Source organism: Aspergillus wentii, assembly GCF_001890725.1.
Source record: "Aspergillus wentii DTO 134E9 unplaced genomic scaffold ASPWEscaffold_8, whole genome shotgun sequence".
Lineage (NCBI taxonomy): Eukaryota > Fungi > Ascomycota > Eurotiomycetes > Eurotiales > Aspergillaceae > Aspergillus > Aspergillus wentii.
Genome location: NW_024467839.1, coordinates 1,318,771 through 1,340,984, shown reverse-complemented (window position 1 = coordinate 1,340,984; position 22,214 = coordinate 1,318,771). Strand labels below are relative to the sequence as shown.

Here is a 22,214-nt window from a genome sequence, read left to right as displayed (position 1 = left end):
CGTTTCCAGCAGATGACGGATAATTGATCAATGAGTGCTGTTTGGTCTGCTTCTAGGATATATCTAACGATCACCGTGTAATGTTTATCGGAACATAAAGAAGGATTGCCACGGGACACAAGAGAGCAGCTGACAGGGGAACAGGCCCGGGGTGAATCTGCGTACAATCCATAGATACATGATTCGATGATTGAAATTGTATGCTTATCGGAATATCGGACTTTTCTAGGGTCGGGATCGAGGAGCAATATGACGAGAAAGGTGGCAACGAAGGAAGAAGCTAAGAATGCAGTGTTCTCGATGCTATCTCTCCGAGAATTATCTCATGCTACATTGAATTTCCCAGTCCATTCCGGATTGGACAGCCCCTGCTCTGTCTATGCAAGAATGCATGCAACCGTGTCACCATCTCGCTGCCGTAGAGAAGACAGATCCGAGCCCGAGTTTTGTTGGGTGGCCAGACCACTTCAGCTGCATCGATTGATCCTGTGTCACAACGCTCAGGCACCTTCAGTTATCTAGCTCTCTTTTTGATGATAATAGAATAAAATCTATATATATTGATGAGCAGTTTATCAAGCACACAACCGACATTCTGACCACAGTATCTGCATCATGCCACAATACCACTGCACAGCCCTCCCCCATGACGAGATCAGCGTCCGACAATGGGCGCCCAAATTCGTCGAATTCCGGCTCAACGCCCTTCGAGAAAGCCCGGACAGCGCCTCGTCCTCCTACAAAGTCGAATCCTGCATCACATTCGAAGAATGGATTGCAATGCTCTGCGAACCCGCATTTCGCGTCATCATCGCCGTCGCCGAGAATGATAGTATCGATATCGACACCCTCCCCGTCTGGGAACACGATTGGGTCTGCATTATCAGCCTGTACGGCCCTCGCTGTCTCCACCAGCCCCAACACCAGAACCACGACGACTGCATGGAATCCTGCTGGTACGTGGGGGGTGCATTTGTCGCCCCTCATCACCGGGGCCAGAATATCCTGCGCGACGCCTGTTTCCGGTGCGAGCAAGAAGCGGTCAGAATCGACAAATCCCTGCTGCAGCGACGGTCGGGTCGATTTCGAACGCGCTTGTTGGCGTCGACCTTGTCCATGAATCGCGCGGTCTGGGAGCATTACTGTCGTATTTTCAATGCGGAGATGGTGCAGATTATCACGGTGGGGGAGCGTGCAGCATGGGGGATGAATATTCTGGTCTGTCCGGACAAGTTGGACAGGGAGATTATGGCCTTTCAGAAGATTGTGGTGTGGGAGGCGGATGGCATGGCTGTGTCTGCTCTCTAGTATTTAATTATCGAGTTAGCTGCATAATGAAATCGTTATTTGTCTTGATCACTCCCTTATAGGATGGATGAAAAAGAAATCAGTGTCGATGTCAGCGACAACAACAATGAAAGCCCTCCCCTCGACTGGCGCGTCTGGTCGATCTTTATCTCCCTTGGCCTGCTGTCCTTTATCAGCTGCCTCGAGTCGACCATTCTCGTCCCTGTTCTCCCAGTGTGTCTCCCTCCCATCTTTCTCTATCCTTCACTGACGCATCCAGTCCATCTCAAAGGCCCTGAACGGCAGCACCAGCAGCGCACTATGGACCGGTTCCGCATATCTATTAACCGTTGCAGTCTTCAACACCCTCATCGGGGGCTTGTCTGAAGAGTTTGACCACCGGAAACTGCTCCTCATCTCCATCTCTTTGTTCTGCATCGGCGCTCTGATCTGCTCTGTATCCCACTCAATGACACCGTTTCTCGTGGGAAGGGCCATCCAAGGAACGGGCGGGGGTGGGATGCGCGCTCTGGTCAACATGATACCCACGGCCATGGTCTCCCTCCGACAGAGGCCCGCAGCCATCATGCTCACACAGGTGGGATACATGGCCGGCAGTATCCTCGGGCCAATCGTGGGCGGTTTCATTGGGGAGTATACTACCTGGCGATGGATTTTCTATCTCAACTTTCCTCTTTGTGGTCTTGTTCTTCCCGTTGTAGTGTTTGTCATGAAGGATAGAAACGACAAGGAGCGCTCTTTTGCAGACAAGATCCGACGGTTAGACTGGATTGGAGCCATTTTATTCCTGGCTAGTATCTGCTCGCTCTTGATTGGAGTTATGTGGGGAGGAGAACAATTTCCCTGGCGCAGCTGGCACACTCTGCTCCCGATAGCCTGCGGTGCTTTTGGGCTGATTGTCGCCCTGCTGTGGGAGGGATACGGGTCTTCTGCTCCTTTTATCGATCTCTCCTCGTTCAAGGTACCGTCTGCCAATGCCATCTATGCTGGTGGCTTTCTTCAGGGACTCCTGGTAGGTATGCCCAGCCCCCTGTTACTACAGACGACTGACAATACAGCTTTACTGTCAATTATACTATCTGCCCGTGTACTTTGAGGGCGTGAGAGGATACTCGTCGAGTCATACCGGCTTAGCCTATCTACCAGTCACTTGCACAATGATCATCGCCAGTTTAGCATCAGGAATCCTGATGCGAAAGATCCCCCGACTACGCTGGATGATCATCGCCGGCTGGACACTAGCCGCCCTTTCATCCGGTCTCCTGTTCCTCTTCAACGCCGCCTTCGAAACCTACAAATGGGTTCTGGTCTTCCTCGTCTCGGGCTTCGGCCACGGTATATTAGTGATAACACTCAATTATGCCATTCAAGTCGTAGCCGCGGGGCCTCGGATCGGTCTAGCCGTGTCGATGTACACTTTTCTCCGATCGTTGGGGATGTGCATAGGCGTTTCCACCACGAGTACCCTACTTCAGAACTCGCTGCGTTCTCACGGTTCGCAGACTGGAGTTGAAAGCTCGCTGATGCAAATGACGGATCTTGCTGCGCATCCGGATCTGCCGCCTGCTCTGCTGAATAGTTTTCAGTACATGTGCGCTGTTGTCACGGGGGTATCGGCATTGGGTCTCGTACTCTCGTTTGTCTTTGCAACACCAAAAATTGAACGGATTGGACAAGCTTGAAGCAAATAAAAAGAAACAACAAAGGCAAAAAAAACATACAACAGCAGGGATTCGCTGGTGGTCACCCACCCAACTACTAACCTGCCGGCGTGTGGCTTAAGTACGGCTGAGCGGACGGGAAGCCCTGTTCTCCACACCCTGTGGTCGTATGTACTAGACACAATAGAATGGGGAATTATATAGGGATGATTTAATAAAACGACTGCTTCGGCTAGGAATGTGTCTGGTTCGTCACAGTGGAGCGCGAAGTTATCATCTTGATATCCCGAGCCATAATAGAAGCGGGTTGTTTCCGCTTCTGCATGCGTATCACGTCATAATTATTAATCAGGAGTGGGCCATGGCGTTATCTGGGCAATTCGCCATTTTCTGGAGAGAATGCGAAGAGAAGAGATGCAGTAGTTACTTATAAAGGCATTCTCCCATCGAGCTGCATGGCAAACCAAGAAACAATCATGGCCCAACCTCACATTCCAACTATCCAGCTGAACGACGGCAGTTCGTTCCCAATTGCAAGTACCCCGCATTCCGGACCGTCAACCACAGCTAGGATTAATAGATAATATAGATCGGATATGGAACCGGAACAGCCTGGTTCAAGAGCGGCGACAGCACTGGACTCGATCACACCCTCGTCGAGGCAGCCAAAAGCGCCATAAAGCTGGGCTTCACCCACCTCGATGGGGCCGAGGTTTACGGGACAGAGCCAGAGTTGGGGCAGGCGATCCAGGAGAGCGGGGTTGCTCGCGACCAGCTGTTTGTGACTACCAAGGTTGGGCCTCAGTCTGTGCGCGATATCCCGTCGGCCATCGACGCGAGTTTGAAGAAGCTGAAGCTTGAATATGTGGATCTGTAAGTTCTCTTCACTTGACTATTGAATTCATCTACTATGAAACCAGACTAACATGTATACAGATTCCTGATTCACGCTCCCTTCTGGGCAAAAACAGACGAAGACCTCCAGCAAGCCTGGGCCGCCATGGAGCAGGTCAAAGCATCCGGAAAGGCCCGCTCAATCGGCGTGTCCAACTTCCTTCAAAGCCATCTCGAAGCCGTCCTTGCGACCGCAAAGGTCATCCCGTCCGTAAACCAGATCGAGTTCCACCCCCACCTCCAGCACGGCGGCCTGGTTTCTTTCCACGAGGCCAAGGGAATCAGGACCGTCGGCTACGGTGGACTTATCCCAATTACCCGTGCTGTCGGTGGTCCGTTGGACTCTATCTTGGCGAATCTGGCGAAGAAGTACGGGGTGGGCGAGTCGGAGATCTTGCTGCGCTGGTCGCTGGACTCAATTGGTGTGGCGGTTACTACGAGTAGTAAGGAGTCGCGCCTGGCTTCCTATCTGCGTGTGCTTGGGTTTAACTTGACCCGGGAGGAAATTGAAGAGATTGCCCGTGTGGGCCAGGAGAAGCATTATCGCGCTTTCTGGCTCAATCAGTTTGCGCCGGATGATCGGTCCTGATTTTTACCAGTACAGTGAGATTTTCTGATAAATGTGTGTAGAGTACCTGCATTTGATAGAATGATATAACAGTTACCACGAATGAAAGAATAGCGTCTGTCTATCTTCAACCCCTTCATCAACTCCCTTGCCTTTGACCACCTGCAAGACAAGCCAACACCTCAAAAACAAGGCTATCCAGACAATCAAAACAGAATATGGTTATCCCTAATGCCATTCAGAATGCCCTGAACCATCTCGCAATCATCCCCGATATGATACGGCCTCTTGCGCCATAGTGTCTGACATAGCAACCAACATAAAGAATCCCATAACTCCGATTCGCAAAAGCAGTTGTCCGATGGAAGCCGCAAAGCTTCAGTCTAAGCATCTCGCAGGCCCTAGACCACATTCCTTCGCTATGTTAAACCCGCACACTGTAGCAATGTGTCACTAGAAACAGCAGTCTCATGCTCTCCTGTCGCGGTGGGGTGTCCAACCAATGGACCGTTCGTAGCTCCAAGCATCGCCCCTGTGGGACTCATTCTCTGTGAAGTATCCATCGATGGAAGGGAATTGGTAGTAGATGATTCCTGTGTAGGCGCCATTCATCGATCTGGGAGGGAAATTGAGGGCTACGTTGAATTCGCGTCGGATTGCTCGGGAGGAGTAGTACTTTGCTGCTGGTGAGTTTGGTTTAGCAGGGAGGAGTGGATGCGGTTGACTCACGGTGTTGGTGTTTATATTGGAGTCGTCGTCATCTGGATCCATTATGGGTGAGGATTCAATCAGAATGGCAGATGGTTGAGGTTGGAGGAGGGAAATTGAGATCGAGATAAGAGAGGGTGGTTGGAAGAAAGGGAAAAATAAGATGGGGATGGAAGACGAAAGAGGCTGAGGCTATCAAAGACAGTCAACTTCCATTCACTGAGTCCAACCCACCACTCAGTCTGGGCGATGAGAAAAGTAGACAAGCCGATTTGTATGGCCAAGGAAAAAAGGGAGTTGGGTCTTGAGCATGGCGTCAATATAAAGGGATAATACTTCTGCCAATTTATAATCTTCATCTGTACTAGAGCTATATTGGTGCATATTATAGACAAGAACACTAATTAATTGTTTGTGGGTTGCATCGAAGCCATTCATAGTTATCAATGGTCAAAATATATGAGCATCATACACATCAACAAGCAGCCCGACAGTCTGATTGTCACTGTTAGTTTCATCAGGCTGGAGACTGAATTCGACTAATCATTTGACTGTCAATGCCAAATAGGTATGCGGGGGTTTCGTTTGCTTTTTGGTACTACCTATGCCTGACTCTGCAATTATATATCAATATGCAGAGTGCAGATCCACAGCGACACTGTCACTGATCACTTTGTTATAGAGGTTGACTGTTTCATTTGCAATCTATATATATTTTAATCACCTAAAGGAATAGACCATTTGTTTTACTGAGGCTCCAAGTTACACTTGCGTTATGGGAGCACTGAATTAATGTCCGCATCCCTCGGGATCGGCGCCATTTCTCAGTCTTGGGTTCGGGATGCTGACTGGACATATTGACCATCATCCCGTCCATATGTTCTTTTTGCATCTGTGTTAGGAATATTGATGGTCGATACCAAAATGGCTATACGCAAAATCTTCCTGGTCTGCATCGGTTATTTTCTCTTGGCCATATTCTATCGATCGATCAGTGAACGGACCAACAGTTGTCATCCCGGCCGCATCGGACCGCGTTTTAGCGTCGGTATATTTCCCCGATCGGACGCGAGTAGATGGGATGTTGAATCGGGGGAGAGAGAAGGGAGAAGTTCATGTCTTTTGAATTGAATTTCGAATACTATATACCTCTAGGAAGAACTCGAGATCCTGGACTAGCTGTCTAAATGAGAATATTCTGGAGCCCAAACGGCACTCATCGGCGTCGAGCATTGGGAACAGGAGAAATGTTACTGGAAAAGCCACATGGATTGAACGTTTAAGAGATATTTTTTGGAAAGAACTTCTCTGGGGATGAATCTGATCTGGTAGAGCAAAGGGAGAAAAGCAAATCCTTCTTGTGTGCCGTGCCTAGGGCCGTGAATGACTGCACCAATTTTACTATGCCCTACTTTGATATGTCTTCTGCCAATCAGCGCTCTGCAGATAGGATCCTGCCAGAGAATCCCGCCTTGGCCTGTTGATAATATTCCATTCACTGCTGGTGATAGAGCTCACGTGTGGCCTTCTCACTGGGTCTTTGTTTTTCCCCCTTCTCTTTCCCCTTCGTCTCTGCTTTTGCTCTCGTAAGTTTCTCTTCTCCTCGGCCCTTGTCAAGTCCTCATCAGACTTCCAGCGTTGACCCCCAAGATGCATCTCAACTTCTTGAAGGTCGTCCTTCTGGGTCTGATTCTGCCCTTTGCGGTAGGCCAGCAATTCCAGTACGCCACCGGAAAGTCAGATGGAAGCTGCGATGGCAAGATCCCAGTGATCAATGACTGGATCGAAGACGCTAGAGAGCTCTCCAATGCCTTCATGCATGCCATCGACAATGTCGGGACCAGCATTGTCGCCCAGAAGCTTTTCTCCTCCTGGTTTCGCCTCAAATTCGAGAAGAAAGGTGATGTGATGGAGCCTGGCGACTCGTCCAAGGACTCCTGGAACCGTCTGACGAGTAAGTCATGCCTCCTGTGGTTGACGGAGACTCATATAGACTGACCCCTCCTCGCTTCATAGCAATCGCGAACGAAGTCCACAAATTTCTCGTTCTCGACCAGCCATACAAAGGCATGCAGGGCGGGCCCAAAGTTTTCTGCGACGACAACTTTGTGCAAGAGCTCGACTGGGACAAGGTTGTGTTAGACGATAACGACCAACCCGTCATGTATCAAGGACACCCGTTGAAGCTGAGCGAGCAGTACGCGAACGTTGAGCGAGACCTCGAAGGCTATGTTCCCTGGTACGCATGGGGCAAGAAGGGATATTTCTTCGCTGCCGAAGAGAACGGAGGAGCTCTCTGTGATTCCACAACCCTGGGCGTGTCCATTGCGGGCTATCGCGCGAGGGAGGAATTCGATTACCCTATCCCCCCAAGCGACTTGATCTTCAACGATATCATCATCTTCTGTCCTGAGCTCTTCGACAATCGGATGAAACTCGTTCCCAAGCTTAAGGATATTTGGTACATTGACCCCTCTGAATACTGTGAGCCGGTGTCTATCAGCACTGTCCTCCCTTGGAGCGGCACGTTGTACCACGAGATGTTCCACACGGCAAGCGGCCATGTTAATATGGATCCATCCAATAAATTCAAAGATCCCCGAGGCTGGCACGTCACCGACTGGGAATATGGTATGTCTCCCGAAAAGTCCCTTGTTTTGGAACGTGTCCTATGAGCGTTTACTAACATGTCTCAGACCCTAGGATGGCCCAAGACCTCATCCGCGAAGATACCGTCGAAAATGCCGAAACCTACGTTCTTTTTGCCCTGTCCTACTGGTACTACCGCAAGAACTGGAACGACCCCAGCCTCAAGCCTGTCACGTTCTATGATAGCTTTGCTGGCTTCTGGGATGCTTAGGTGGGCTGCGAATCGAGTCATTACGGCAGAATATTTCCGTTGGTCTCCCTCATGAAGGGTTAGCATTTGGTTGGAAAAAATAATTCGAGTACGGTCCATTGTTGAATGTACTTGGTGGTATTTGGTTGTAAACTCCGTTCCTTGGGGTAATTCCTTGCTCTTAAAGCAGAAGCTAGAGTAAACCAGTACACTTTTATCCATCTCAAGACTCATCCAGTGTGCGTGCGCCATATAACATATCCAGAGACAAAAGCTTTGTTGCATACATAGTGATGACGTTGCCGTCTCTGTAGCCTAAATAAACTGTAGGACATAAGATGCCAATAGACTGAAAGAGATGCCAGATATTCCTAGTAGCCTAATGTAGCCAGTTCAAGGAAATGTCCAAGTCAGGATGCACGCACTTTAAAAATCAATCTTGTCTCCATACACATATCAACAGAACCAAGATGGCGCCCCATGCTGCGCTCCAACTCCCAGAACTTCTGGAGCAGATTCTCTTAAACACAGACATGCGCACACTCCTATTATCCCAGCGAGTCTGCCAATACTGGAAGAACGTAATAGCCGAATCCAAACGTCTCCAACGAGCTCTATTCTTCGAGCCAGCAACTATCAATCCGCACAATCACACGCAGCGCTGCATCTGAAATCCACTCCTCGAACAGCTCTTCTGGAACCCTAGGATCTGCCCTGAACCCTGGAGACATCACCGCGTTGCCTGTCAAGATAATATATATTACAAAAATGCCAGCTGGCGACGGATGCTCATTCAACAACCCCCAACCTCTACGATCGGGTGCGTCCTGGGCAGTGATAACAGGAGTTTCCCTGATGGCGATAGAGATAAGAAACTTCAACTGATGGATTTATATGACTCAAACCAGAAGCATCTTCGAATGGGCGATCTTTATAATCCACTCCGGGGGCAGGGGCTTGAATGCTCTTCTGAGAAATGGGTTTTCTTTAATCGAGATCCTGACTACCATGAATCGGTGCTCGGAATGTGGCACTATGGTGTGAGGCTGCAGAGAGCACTGGGGGAGTGTGATATTGTTCTCGCTGCGTCGTGGATTCCCCACGTTGGGGCGCCTCGAGTTCGGCGGAGAAATACAGATAGCCTTGACCAGTGGATGGACTGGCTTTTGGATGAGCATCCGGACTACAAACCGAGGATTTCGTGGGTGATGAATGGTAGGTAAATATGGAAATATGAATGGTGACTTTGCTTTGGAATCATTGACTACCATCCATATCTAATTAGATTAGACATTATATAGCTATGTACGTGAATATCGACTAACACCCCGTCACCGCAGCAACTATCCTCGACAAAGCTTCAGTCAGGTACGCATCTGGATGTGTGAACACAAGTCCAAACCAGCCTGGCGGTGCCCCGTCAGCTAGTTTCACTCTATGCCGTATTAGCCCGTCCTTAATTACTCCATGTAAGTCCCCTTCTTCTTGCCTTTCCGGATGGAGTTGTAGAAATCGCGTCTTGAGATCGAGCCAAAGAAAGACACCCGCGTTGCATCCGTCTTCGTATGGGATTCTATGATGGCGGAGGAAAAGAGTGACGTATTCAAATGCTGATGTCGTTCGTGAGGCTTTTAGTTGTAGATATCTGTCTATCGATGTGTAGTCTTCGAGGAGATTGGCTATTGGTGAGTAAGAGCCATGTCCTGTTGTCGTATGAATTCTGCGCGTAGACTGGGAAATGATTGCTTCCACTCCATCGTCCAGATGATCGCCGGGCGAAAACCCCCAAACAGCGTGGATGTAATTGGCATCCACAATGCCCTCCGTGTTGACAGATAGGATGGATATAAATGGCACCGAAGCAGTATCGTCGATTGTGTTCTTCCATACGGAATGCCAGTGCCGTTCATCACTGACCAGATGGAGGTCATATTCCCGACACAACTTCATGAGCTCGATGATAGCTGAGATGGGATAGCACCGTCCAAGTAACGGGTGGGGATTGCGAATTACAATCGCCCGGGCTTTCCGACCCGTGCAGTGTTCGAATATGGCCAAATCGCGGCGATATGAAGCCACCGCGGCCAGACTGAGGGGGTCAATCCCGTCGACTTCAACGGGGATAATCGATGCTGATGTTGGTAGACTGAGTGGCTGGAACTCGTGCAGAAGCATCAAGATGCCATCATCCCGATCCAAAAGGGCGCTGAGAATGCCATCAAGAGCAGAGTCTGTCTCGGTCAGGGCAACGTGCTGTGGTTGTATTGCTGTAACGGGTTTCCAGCGGCGGTTTATGAAACTTGCGATGCTTTTCTTCGGATTACGGCAGTCAATGGACGTGGGAAAAAGATGCTGATCTTGCATGAGGTGGTTCTGCGCAACATCCATCCAGCACCATTCATCCGGATGGACTTCTACATCTGGCGATGCATACAATGTAGTTGAGAATGTATCATACTGAGAGTAAGTTGTAGTGATGGCCATTGTATTGGTTTTGGCATTTGTCAGGATGCAGAATGCAAGGAGAAACTGACATCCATGGTGATGCAGAAAACTGCGACTTTATGGTGATGCCGGATTTGATAGATCTCATGAATGACGCAGCTTCAAGCCACAATTATATACGCCACATCCCTTGCATGGGCTGATCAGCGAATTCTATTTTTGCAGCATGATTCCCCAGTCTTGAGGGAAATTGACTGAAGATGCAATACTCACGATACAACCTTGAGGTTGATGGCTAAATGTGGAACAATTTTATTTGAAAAAAATATAGATCACCGCATACCATGAAAGCGGCATTTGCTGCCTATCCCATTGCAAAGAAAAACTCACCAGAGATATCTACGGATGAAAAATAGTTTATAACAAAATAGGCTTTAGAACAGACACTGCGAATGTCACATGTCTTGATTATCTCGTTTACATACTCATCGAGTCTACCGAAGCCCGATCGATCATTATCTGGCTTTGAGTGGTGCGATTCAAGCACCCACTCCATGAGGTGTTTGTCACACCGCAATATCGACACAATTCTATAGGATGAAGTTTGATTACTCTGGATATAATGGAGGCTTTTCCAAGATCGACAGCAGCTAGATCGGTGAAACGGCATGCCGAATAGGCAGATGTTTCAGATGCGGTATGTCGATTTTTACTCATGTTAATTTTCCCTAGTGCTTGAATGAAGGATAGATGATGATTATCTTGATTTTAGGGAGTGTCGGTCCGGAGATAGTGCATTTCATATGAAATATGCATCGAAGACTGGAATGACTGAGGTGGAAATAAAGTTCCGTCCAGATCTCCATGCATCGCAGCCTGCATAAAAGACGCTAATTTCGGCGTCGTTTCGATTACAGCGATTGATGGGTCCTCCTATGAATCTAGACATATACATAAGAAGGCCATTCCCCGCGGTATCCCTGATTTCAACCTTCAACTTTCTTAACTCCATCTCAAGCCAGACATCACAAAGCCCAATCATCATGACCGTCACAGAAATCCTATACTTTCTCGATCTGGGTTCGTATTCATACAGCTGAAGATTGCCCCTCGAACGAGAAAGCTGTATTGGAGTGACCGTGAACGAATGAAAATGGTGCGAGCGAATATCGATGGCAGCGATGTTAAGATACTCTGTCGCGCTGGTAATCCAGACCAAGGGAATGACTGTTGCAGGTGGTGTGTGGGAATTGCAGTGGATGAAGAGAGGGACAAGCTCTATTGGTCTCCGAAAGGTCCTTCTAAAGGGGACAGTATACTGGACAGATCGAGGATCCCCACCAACTGGTAATTCAGTCAATGCAATCAACCTCGATGCGCTGCTCAGCCCAATATGAAACCGACTATCCTGGTGCGCGATTTGAATGATGGTATTGGGATATCGCTCGATGTGACCAAGGATCGCATGTTCTTTGGGAATATTTCTGGCTGCGCTTATATTGCTCGACTGGATGGGGGATAGAACGGGGATTACTTTTGTCAGGAATGAACATGTGTCTATACTCGATATCTTCATGATACTATATCTTGTTTGTCCGAAGTTAGCTAAACCTCATGCAGAATCCTCATGAAAGCCCCTCTACACGTGATCGCGTCTCCTTTCAAAGATGATTATCTCCAATCAATGCCAAAAATTCAACGCTCGGAAACCCTCAAAAATCCTGGCTGTGCCGAAATGAAGATTCTAATCTGCGAAATCCACGCTGATTGGCGCAGATGGTCAATCCTTACTTGGTTGGGGTTGGAGTTGGAGCCTTGTCGAACACGAGGCTGTTTGTGTCCCGCGATTTAAGCAGTCGTTCGTCGACGGAAATCGCTCCTTCTTCCATGATGGAGATATCCACGTCATGACTGCTCCCTGGCTGGATGCTGTCTTTTCTGTGCCAGTGCGAATGGCACTGGTGCTCGTGGTTGCCGTAGCCTTTGCTGCCGGCCACCACGCCTTCTACCAGAGCTTGAACGGGCAGACTGTCAGCGATTCGCAGTCTGCCGTAACTCGCAAACTGCCTCTGAGGGTCTCAGACCAACAGTTCAATGTCTCCGTCGGAACATTCTTTGCCTTTCTAGTCAAGGCATTGTTATCTGTTGCTGTTTCAGATGTCTTTAACCAATTTGCGTGGCGGAAATTGATGCGAGGCCCTCCCACGAGAATCGCCGTCATCGACAACCTCTTCGACACGCTCCAGAATGGCTTCGTGCTGATCAATTTCGGCCTCTGGAGGAAGCATCCATCCAGCATGGCCCTGGCGACGGTCTTTTGGCTTCTGCCCATATCCTCGATGATCACACCGGCTACTTTGAACGTGAAAATGGCACCATCCTACAACTCCACAACGGCTCGTGTGCCTCAGATCGACTTTTCGAGTTCGAATTTTGTCACGATGACTCCATTCCTCCTGGCAGGCCTCGATCTCAAGATCCAGGACGATCAATATGTCGCGGCTACACCCGAAGTTCAACGTCTCGTCACCAGCACGGCCATGGAGGGCGCCATTCTCCCCATCCAGCCGCCATCGCCCAATTCAGCGTGGAAGTTGCAGTTCCATGGCCCTGCCCTTCGTTGCGACCCAGTCAATCAGACTCTATCCACTGCCATCGTGCACGACGTGGAGAGAAACATCAAGAACTCCACGTCCGGCGATCCAGGCCTCGTGACGGGCATGGCATACGGGTTCATCTCGTGGGTGCCGCACGACAACTCTACCAATGGCTCAACACCATTCTATCAGCTGCCCTCGACCGGCGATCCCATATCGAGCTCTACCCCTCGCAACGACTATCTCGGCCCTCTCCAAGAGTTCCGCAGTTTCCAAGTAGGTGACGCCGAGTTTGGCGCCGGCTGGTCCCCTCTGTCTGTCTTTCTCGCGACATTCCCGCACATGCTGGAGGAGGACTCTGGGGATCTAGGCGATATGTGGCGAACTGCGCGTGACCCAACCATTACCCAATGCAGCTTGTTCAATACTTCCTACACGGTTGAATTCAACTATACCAACGGCGAGCAGACGGTGAACATCTCAGACTACCAGTACTTGAACTCTGTGTCGCACATCCACGACGTACAGTCTAATCAAGAACATTTGCCGGACCTCCAGAGCGCAACCGGGGCAGCGGCATCGATTTATCAGACCGCGCTGGAAATGTTCGCCTACCAGGCTGTTATGGAGCAGTTCTGCCGTCTCATGGTTGGTTGGATTAGCGAAGCACCGTCAATCGAGAATTATACCGTCAAGGGGGATCCCAAGCATCAATGGAATGGGTATTCCCTTGACATCAAGAATACGAGCATCATGTCCACTGCTCTATCGAATGCTGCCGAATTAGGCACCATCAAAACTGCCATGAGCAAGGTCGGAGCCGCGGATGGGTTCCAGAATATGTGGAATGAACATTCAGTCACCCATGCCAACCAGAAGGTAACGGGCTCACTTGCAACCGCCGTGGAGGAAATGTTTCGGAACATCACCATCTCATTGATGAACTCCGACTTGCTCCAGTATGTTTCCCATCCTCTATTCGTTTCTCATGCTAACGACCATAGACCCAACTATACAATGCCATCGGCACCACCCAACGTCAACGTCACCCTCGAATCCCACCGCAATATCTACACCTACTCCGTCTCAATTCTCTGGACATCATACGGCATCGCCATCGCCGTGACCCTCGTCAGCGTCGTCTTTGGTGTAATCGCCCACTTCTCAAACAACGGCTCTTACACGACGAGCCTCTCTACCTTTTTACGAACCACACAAGCCGCAACCATATCTACTCAATTTCGCCCCGAAGACTGTAGCGGAAAATATCCCCGTCCGGGCTATATCGGTAATGCCACCATTGCGTTCGGGGAGATGCCTCCGGAGCAAATCGCAATGGTAGACGGGGCAAAGGGGACTGCTTCGTCCCCGCTCATCGAGGAAATGCCACGTCGTTCGGGCGAAGTGTCCCCTGTTTCGAGTCGGCCTTCTAGTCGAATGGGGTCGAGGCCGGTTAGTGGATTCATTTTCAGATCTTCGATTGATGGACATAGATAGATGGCTTTTTTCATTTCTGAGATACCATATAGACTTATAGACTTATAGAATACCATGACACCATAAGATGGACAGAAAAGCTCAAAATATTATTTGGCTAATGATTACATGCAAATCTACCATCGCAAGATAAGAAAGAAATACCAAGCCAGCACAACCATGGCCACATATTTGACATCGTCCGTAAACGCGCGCGCAATCCTATGTGTGACTGACAGAGACTCTCCCGTCCTGCTCCTTGAGCTCTTCCATTTCGAGGTATCGAGATTATCGTCCTCGAGATAGGGTTCGTAGTATCCCTTCGCGGGCGGGGAACGAGAAGGGCCGTTACTGCCGCGGCTAGCAAGCCCGTCTGGTGATCTGTGCTTCGAGCTGGACGTACTCGATGTTGTGGGGTGGGAGGTCATGGGGTATTCAGAACGGTTTTCAGAGAGAGGGAGGATAGGGCTGGTGGTGGTTTGTTCGGGGAAGTAGATGGTGATGACTATCGAGTGCATGAAGAGGGCGACTAGGGAGAGGCCCAGGATGAGGCCGTAATAGATGAAAATAGATAGTTGGTCGGGGAGGAGGCATAGGTGATTCTGGACGGTATCCCCGAAACCGGTCTGTTGGAGAGACTGCCCAGTGGTAGGGTCAATTGGATTCCACAGGCTTGTCAGGACGAAGCCCGGACGTCGGACACCCATGGCCCAGGACAGACTCTTGACTGTGATTTCCTTTGGGGAGCCGTTGAATTCACGGTGAGAGATTTCGCAATAATCATGGTCATCTCCGGAGTATATATGAACGAGGTTTGGTCCGGCTTTCGTAACCAGGTCATTCGAGATGGCTTGCGTGAGCACATTCTGGTACTGGTATCCGCCACTGATTTTAAGAGCATTCGGCTCATCCTGCTCCAATTCTTCATCTGCTGACGACGGGGGATAGTGCTCTCGGTAAGGTCCACACGGCGTAGCTGCCTTGCGATACAATGGCACATGCGACAGAAGAATCGTAGGAAACCCGATAATCTGAGGCTCGGGTTTGTAGTACAGTGAAGGCTCGTGGATATCGGCAACCCTGTGTTGGAATAGAAAATGGCCTTGACTCTGATTCTGTAGCATTCGCAGTGCCTCCATCTCTGATTTACCGCGGTGCTCTTTCATCGTATTCAAGAAGTTCTCTGCGTCCTTCCAAATCTGCTCATTCGGCCGTTGTCCATCCCCAGACCCAGCACCAGTACTACCAGTCTTCGGATCCGGCTGATCCATCGCACTCAATGACACCGTGTCAACGGACACGAACGAATGATTCCCAATAACATCCACCCGATTCCCATCTCCAAAGAACGACTGAAATCGATCCCGAACCGGTATTTGAATACCCGATCCGAATCCCAAATCATGGTTCCCGGGCAAGCTAGCAATCATCCGTCGGCCGCGGGGTTCGACAGAGTGCGAGTCTCCCTCATTCCACTGGTTCGAGAATATCTTGGCAAAACGGTGAAACTCTTTCTTCCAGAATGAATCTTGGTACTTCTTATACTGGTCCTCAGGACTCGACGTTGTCCTTGTTGCCCACTCTCTGCCTCCGTCGAAGAGGTCGCCCAGAAATAACACCGAGTCTGGGGCAAGGTTTTGTTGGATTTTAGAAAACGATCGTCGCATGTACTGGTCTGTATATTTGACGGTGAGGGAGGAAAGAGGCCACGGTCGACCGGGGTAGGTGTGGGGATCGACGAGTTGGGGGTCGGCGATGAAGGCGACATGATGCGGCGTGGCTCCTTGAGGCTAAGAATCCATAATCAGCATACCCTTCCAGATAAACAGTAAAATAACCCAAAAAGGAAGAGGAAAACTCACCCACTTCTCCCAACTCTCCCAAAGACAAGTCTCGAAGCTATCCTGAAACACAGTCCGTTCTCCCCACCACAAGGTAAAAACCCACAACAGAATCAACCCATTGGCGACAGTAAACATTCTTCTGGAAGAATTCCTAGCAAACGATCGCACATCATTCCTGCTTATTTCACCCAGCTGACGGTATCGGTGAATCTGAAGCCATTGTCCGACCCATGGCGGTAGCGCCTCCCGTACCCGCTCTGATAGACTTGGATGTTCGGCGAAGGGATCTCGGTGTGAGGGGCGGAAAGGAACAGCTCCTTGGTTATGGGAATATGCGTAACTCATGGCTCTGTTTTGGAGTTGGAGAGGATATGGAGTAATGGAACTGCTGTTGGCTACTTCATCGCTTGCCGCCGGGATAAGGGAAGGTGGAGACGATCAACACGAAGGCAAGTGAGAGGTCATGCTCTCACGGGGTGTGAAAGGTTTAAACGAGCGACTTGAACAAAGAAGATGGGCTTTAACGAGGTCAGGTCATAATTGTCAATGGCACAATTGATGGCATTGCCGAAGTTGTCCTCAAGGGTTGTTTTGGATCTCCGCGAAATGCGCCGATCATAGGTCACGTGTCCAGTCGCCTCCTTATCGTGATGCGCCAAAAATATCATCTTAATTTCCGAGGCACAACTCAGCAATCTACTTAATCCGAGTCATGCAAAACTACGGCAGGAAACCTCGAAGCAAGTCTGAATTAGGAATAGATAGGAATACATGACCAGTCAAACACGTCAAAGAACGCAGTTGAAGCCCGTCAACTGAAGAGTCAAATCGCATATTGCGCCATAGTCATCAAGCTGCCTTTTGCGGCAAAACCTCTTTCTATATTCTGCATCGCCGGAACCAGTGCCAATGCAGCAGAAACAACCGTGGTATACAAACAGCGGGTATGAGAGAATCAAGACGGATAATGAAATGCTTTTAAGGTCGATAATGATGGTGGAATACATGATTAGAAAGTGAGAAAAGGATAAGGCAATTAGGTGGATCGCTCTAAGGGGATTTGGTAGGGCAACATTGCCCACCTCGCGCGCATTCTTCGCCGCACTCTAGGAGGCATGCTCGAGGGTCATCTTCACGAACGCTGGCGGCACGACTAGGCAATTTGCTAGAGGCAGCAGTGGCATCGTTGCCTCCCTGGGAAGACGAGGGACCGGTTTGGTTGTCTTCCACATCGCTTTCGGGTGCAAACTCGGGCTGGATGGTTGAGGAGTGGATGCCATAAGCATGCAGACATCTCCTTACTTGCTTGGCGAGACGCATGTATCTGTCAGACCCCTCGCCTTTAATGTCGGTGTCAACCTGGATGTGGATCGAGGCCACGATCTTGGTGTCACTCAGCTGCCAGACATGCAGGTGATGAGATCCAATAACACCGGGAAGTGTTTCAATATCTTCCTTGATGTGATCAACGCTCATGCCCTGGGGCGCGGCCTGCAAGAGAATACGCGACGCAGCCTTGCACAGAGGAATGGCAGAGCAAAGAATAATAATGGTGATCAAAAAGGAGATACCGGGGTCGACATAGAATCTCCAGTCGTAATCTGTCAACCAGATGACCAATGCGGAAACGATAACCCCAACATTACCGAGGGCATCTCCCATTACATGAAGGAAGACACCACGCATGTTGAGATCATGGTTATGACCGCCATGGCTCTTGGGCTTCGGCTGAGCGTGGTTGTGAGACTTGTGAATGTCATCGTCAGGCGATGTAGCTGGCAGACGGGTTGGTGTGCTGTCGTCATCAGTGTAGTTGGATGCTCGGTCCTTGTGTCGTAAGAGTCCAGAGCGTTCCGATGGCTCGAAGTCCCCTCCATCCTGCTGGTCACTTTCCGATTCTGAAGTTGGTTCACTAGTGTATTGGTTGCGAGAACCAGCGGCGATAATCTCCTGTCTCATTGTAGCCGGGTGACCACCAATCTCACCTACGTCATATCCGCGCCCAGTAGATGTGCTATAGCGACGGACCCGTCTGCGAGAATAAGGCGAAACTGGTTCATCAGTGTAGGTGTCGTCATGCTTCGCCGATCCATCGGAGCGACTCTTTCGAAGGAGGTTTTCGGGCATGGCATTGGCGACAGTGCTGTGACGGTCTGCCTCGGTTGCGTGGGTATGTCCGTGACCTTGTTCCACATCCTCAATCTCTCCTTGCTCGTGTCCATGGCTATGACCGTGACCATGCGAGTGGTCGTGGAACAGCACCAGACCCAGGATATTCGACAACAAACCAAAGCAACCAACGATGCAGACCAATTTCGGGTTCTGCACTTCTTGCGGCTCCACAAATCTCTGTATCGCTTCGAGGAAGATCGTCATGCAAAGGGCGACAAGGAAGACACCGTTGACCAGCGCACCGAGGGTTTCTGCACGTTGCCACTGTTCAAAACAACCGAGGTCAGCAAAGCTCCGTTATCCCATAAGACAAGGCTGAACTCACGCCAAAGGTGTACATCTTGGAGCTCGTCTCGCGGTTTGCGACCTGCACCGCCCATAATCCCACACACAGAGATAACACATCATTCAACTATTTCCGAGTCAGAATTGTAAAGCGAAGTATCGAGCGCAAACCGTACCATATGAAACGAGTCCGCGACGAGAGCAAGCGAGTGAACGGCATAACCTATTCAGCGGTCAGATCAGCGCACTTCTGTGCATCCAGCAAGCAGATACATACCGACTGTCAGTTCCAGCAGGAAGAATGCAGTATCGATAACAAGGAGGATGATGATCCTCTGCGTCTTGGAGAGACCCATGTTCAAGGTGCCCTTGCGGCGCGCTCAATGGCGCGAGACTCCGCGAAAAGAACGACTGGCGATAATCTGAGCTGCCGGGGAAGAAACGCAGCGCACAAGTAGAGATGCAGCAGTAAATTGAACGCAGAATTGAGATGGGCGAGGATGGAGGAAGGAAGGAAGAAAGGCGAGGGGAGATAAATGGGATGGTGGGGGGCAAGCAGGGAGAAGGCAGAGTCGAAGGAACGCTTTGGGTGGAGCCGGAAAGAGGCGCGGAACAACGTCCGGTTGGGTCCGACAGTGGCGTTACTCGGATACCAGCAGGGTGCAGGTATATTAGTCTACTGGGTAGTACGTTGTGTATAACTACATTATATCATTTTGTGTCTACTGTCTATTATATGCCCTGTGCTGTATTCATGCTGTGCTCAGTGCTTGGTGTTGAGCTTTGTTTTGCTCTCGGACACCGTTAAGCTATGCGACGATCAAGGTCCCCACCCACAGGGCAAAAACAGGAAAATCTCCTTGCTGCTTCGAGATTTTCACCTCAAAGAGACTACGAAAGCTACTAACACCGAACTAATCTATTATTGTTGCTGCTGCCTCTGCTAACATGACTGGTCGACTCGCTGTAAAAATTTTCCCTGCTAGATCGTAAGCTAAGGGCAAAATGTGCTCGCTTCGAGATTCAAACCATTGCATGCAACTATACTAGCTGGATGGAGCTATGGTGGGGTTGGGAGGGTATTAATATTTGCCTGTAGGAATCCATGGCATGGGATAGGATGGCAAGAGATTAATTCAGTCAGATGGAGAATCAGTCATCGCTTATATATTTCGGTGGTAGATGGTGATATCGTAGCATTCCTGAGAGCTGTGTAGATATATATTTTCACGGCGAGTCCAAGAACCACCAAGATAAACCACAAAGTGATCAACAGTAATATTTGAAAGGGACAAATACGAATTTACCTTTGATCAATAAGACATCTTCCAAATATTGACATTATTGCCACGAAAAGCTGTTTCGTATAACCATAGCATAAAAGATGACTATTCACCCCCAGCCAAGCGAGCTGATTTCAACCCAGCAACAAGACCCGGTATCAGTGCCCAGCCCAAGGGGAAGAATGGCAGTGATGCAGCCAGCTCGAGCGCAGTAGAAGGGTCAAATTTCTCCCACTGCTCCTTCGCAAGTTTATCCGTCAAGACCTGCGAATCTAGAGCAGAATCACCCTGGGGAGCAGCTGGATCATCGTCCTTCTTTCCCGCCGTGGCTGCAGGTGTCTGTGAAGTGGGTGGAAGACCAACACCCTGCTTCCATTTGAAGAAGTTGTCTTTATCCCAGATTTGCTTGACACGCTGCAGGTCGTGACGATTGTTGCCGTAGTAGACGCTTTCGTGTTGACCTGGCGGGAGGTCGCCATCCGGGAAGTTGATGAATGCGGCACCCTTCTCGATGGAGAATGGCTTGAGTTCCTCCTTGAGCCTTTGGCAGAATCCGCGCATATCCAACTCCAGCCACTTGTCGGTCCACTCCATCTGGATGTAGGCGTGGTAGACGGCTTCTCGCCAGGGGAAGGCCGTGGCATTGGACGCTGGCCCCGTTGCTTTGCCGCCAGCATGGATGAATGTCACTTGGAGGGTACCTTCTTCTCCGACAAACTTCTGCCGGAAAGCGGCCATCTCTTTGCGGAGAGTTTCGGTGATCCTGACGAAGATGTTGTTACCCTCATCATCCCGCTGATCGGCCTTGAAACAGAGCGAGGTGAAGATGCGGTAGGATGCATTGGAGGGAAGGGCCTTTTGCGTTTCCTCGGACCACTGAGAGACGAGGTTCTCATGCAGGAAGCGCGTAGACTTGTCCTGCCAGCATCGCCGCGTGAGCTTCTTTGACAGGTGGTGTTTTTCGCCGATATGCTCGTTGATAATTTGGTCAAAGTCCTCCTTGATGCCATTGAAGTAGACGGGGAATCGAACTTCAAGCTCGCCATCCTTGTAGCCAAGCCTGCAGATCCAGGTGCTGTCGATGGTCATGCTGTTCGGCCAGGGTGTGATATAGAATTTCTTCATAGTTTCCATAAACTCCGTCATATCCTTCTCAGACGGCTTCGGAGACCATGTGTATCTTCCGGAGATGACGCCCGTCCCGTCATCGGACGGCTTCTCGATCTCGCGGAGTCGGTAGATAGACAACTTCACCTCAACGACAACACCAAAGTTGCCACCTCCAGCACCGCGGAGTGCCCAGAACAGCTTGCCTTCGTTTGTCGTGGCATCGTCGTTCTCACCAACCGTGATGAGACGTCCATCAGCAAGAACAATAGTCGCCTCCTTCAACCCATCGCACCCCATTCCAAAGGTTCGCGTAAACGGGCTGAGACCGCCACCCAAGATAAAACCGCTCACGCCCACACTGGGGCATCGTCCACCGTTAATAACATATCCATCCATGTGGTTGTTGACCAACTGCCTGTACGCATGAGCCCAGACAGCGCCGCCCTCGATAGTGGCAGTCATTGACTCCTTGTCAATCTCAACATGGTTCATCTTGACGAGATCCAACGAGATGCTGCCTCGATCCGAGGTAGAGAATCCCGCGTATGAGTGACCGCCATTCTTGACCACGATTGAAATGCCCTGGCTTTTGGCTTCGTTGACCTTTTTGACTTCTTGGACGATTTTCTGGATCTGCCAGGCAGAGTCGGGCTGAACAACGCAGTCAGGTCTGGCATAGCGAAAGAGGAGGTTTGCGTTGGCCACGGAGCGTTCGTACTCGAGCTCTCCGGCTGTGTAGACGGCAATGCGTCGAGACTTGAGGTTGCGGATGAGCTCGTCCATGGCTTTGAGAAATTGGCTATCTGAGCTCTGTTGATGGAAGAATGATACAGATAATCCAAACCAGAGGACGAAGGGTGGGGTTTATGCCCAAAGACACGCACTTTCTGTTCCAGCAGTGCGTCATCGTAGCAGTGAGGCCGGAGTTGCCTGAGAGGGGTTCGCAGTACAGCTCATCACTTCCATGTTGATCATCTGCAAAACTATCAAAGCGAGCTGAAAGACGGACCGTTGGATGGCATGC

At 50.0% G+C, this 22,214-nt stretch overlaps 10 protein-coding genes across 10 annotated transcripts; 5 read left to right on the top strand and 5 right to left on the bottom strand.

The window, feature by feature from the left end:
- Nucleotides 1-546: 546 nt before the first annotated feature.
- Nucleotides 547-1,334, top strand: ASPWEDRAFT_45267 (uncharacterized protein). Its single transcript, XM_040836484.1, has one exon. The coding sequence runs from the start codon at nucleotides 616-618 to the stop codon at nucleotides 1,306-1,308; it is 693 nt and encodes a 230-aa protein (XP_040684995.1). The 5' UTR covers nucleotides 547-615; the 3' UTR covers nucleotides 1,309-1,334.
- Nucleotides 1,335-1,371: 37 nt separating this feature from the next.
- On the top strand, nucleotides 1,372-2,990 carry ASPWEDRAFT_163240 (uncharacterized protein; the record flags this gene model as incomplete). The annotated part of the gene is made up of 3 exons (XM_040829845.1): nucleotides 1,372-1,521; nucleotides 1,568-2,320; nucleotides 2,367-2,990. 3 exons carry the CDS (start codon nucleotides 1,372-1,374, stop codon nucleotides 2,988-2,990), a joined length of 1,527 nt encoding a protein of 508 aa, XP_040684994.1.
- A 455-nt stretch (nucleotides 2,991-3,445) lies between these two features.
- ASPWEDRAFT_54525 (aldo/keto reductase) lies at nucleotides 3,446-4,452 on the top strand (the record flags this gene model as incomplete). Its single annotated transcript, XM_040838068.1, has 3 exons — nucleotides 3,446-3,502; nucleotides 3,559-3,842; nucleotides 3,906-4,452. 3 exons carry the CDS (start codon nucleotides 3,446-3,448, stop codon nucleotides 4,450-4,452), a joined length of 888 nt encoding a protein of 295 aa, XP_040684993.1.
- A 2,337-nt stretch (nucleotides 4,453-6,789) lies between these two features.
- On the top strand, nucleotides 6,790-7,999 carry ASPWEDRAFT_176397 (uncharacterized protein; the record flags this gene model as incomplete). Its single annotated transcript, XM_040831502.1, has 3 exons — nucleotides 6,790-7,093; nucleotides 7,156-7,770; nucleotides 7,836-7,999. 3 exons carry the CDS (start codon nucleotides 6,790-6,792, stop codon nucleotides 7,997-7,999), a joined length of 1,083 nt encoding a protein of 360 aa, XP_040684992.1.
- Nucleotides 8,000-9,197: 1,198 nt separating this feature from the next.
- On the bottom strand, nucleotides 9,198-10,486 carry ASPWEDRAFT_45265 (uncharacterized protein). The gene has a single exon (XM_040836482.1). The coding sequence runs from the start codon at nucleotides 10,460-10,462 to the stop codon at nucleotides 9,299-9,301; it is 1,164 nt and encodes a 387-aa protein (XP_040684991.1). The 5' UTR covers nucleotides 10,463-10,486; the 3' UTR covers nucleotides 9,198-9,298.
- A 337-nt stretch (nucleotides 10,487-10,823) lies between these two features.
- ASPWEDRAFT_689986 (uncharacterized protein) lies at nucleotides 10,824-12,164 on the bottom strand. The gene has a single exon (XM_040839004.1). The coding sequence runs from the start codon at nucleotides 11,997-11,999 to the stop codon at nucleotides 11,223-11,225; it is 777 nt and encodes a 258-aa protein (XP_040684990.1). The 5' UTR covers nucleotides 12,000-12,164; the 3' UTR covers nucleotides 10,824-11,222.
- A 166-nt stretch (nucleotides 12,165-12,330) lies between these two features.
- Nucleotides 12,331-14,517, top strand: ASPWEDRAFT_176395 (uncharacterized protein; the record flags this gene model as incomplete). Its single annotated transcript, XM_040831501.1, has 2 exons — nucleotides 12,331-13,979; nucleotides 14,025-14,517. The coding sequence occupies 2 exons, from the start codon at nucleotides 12,331-12,333 to the stop codon at nucleotides 14,515-14,517; spliced, it is 2,142 nt and encodes a 713-aa protein (XP_040684989.1).
- Nucleotides 14,518-14,575: 58 nt separating this feature from the next.
- On the bottom strand, nucleotides 14,576-17,037 carry ASPWEDRAFT_689984 (putative manganese ion homeostasis (Fr)). Its single transcript, XM_040839003.1, has 2 exons — nucleotides 16,359-17,037; nucleotides 14,576-16,286 (listed from the first exon to the last, which is right to left on the bottom strand). The coding sequence occupies exons 1-2, from the start codon at nucleotides 16,683-16,685 to the stop codon at nucleotides 14,634-14,636; spliced, it is 1,980 nt and encodes a 659-aa protein (XP_040684988.1). The 5' UTR covers nucleotides 16,686-17,037; the 3' UTR covers nucleotides 14,576-14,633.
- Nucleotides 17,038-17,116: 79 nt separating this feature from the next.
- ASPWEDRAFT_45263 (cation diffusion facilitator family transporter) lies at nucleotides 17,117-19,250 on the bottom strand. Its single transcript, XM_040836481.1, has 4 exons — nucleotides 19,075-19,250; nucleotides 18,974-19,020; nucleotides 18,838-18,924; nucleotides 17,117-18,776 (listed from the first exon to the last, which is right to left on the bottom strand). Exons 1-4 carry the CDS (start codon nucleotides 19,151-19,153, stop codon nucleotides 17,391-17,393), a joined length of 1,599 nt encoding a protein of 532 aa, XP_040684987.1. The 5' UTR covers nucleotides 19,154-19,250; the 3' UTR covers nucleotides 17,117-17,390.
- Nucleotides 19,251-19,845: 595 nt separating this feature from the next.
- ASPWEDRAFT_45261 (FAD-dependent oxidoreductase) lies at nucleotides 19,846-22,146 on the bottom strand. The gene has a single exon (XM_040836480.1). The coding sequence runs from the start codon at nucleotides 21,971-21,973 to the stop codon at nucleotides 20,186-20,188; it is 1,788 nt and encodes a 595-aa protein (XP_040684986.1). The 5' UTR covers nucleotides 21,974-22,146; the 3' UTR covers nucleotides 19,846-20,185.
- Nucleotides 22,147-22,214: the final 68 nt, after the last annotated feature.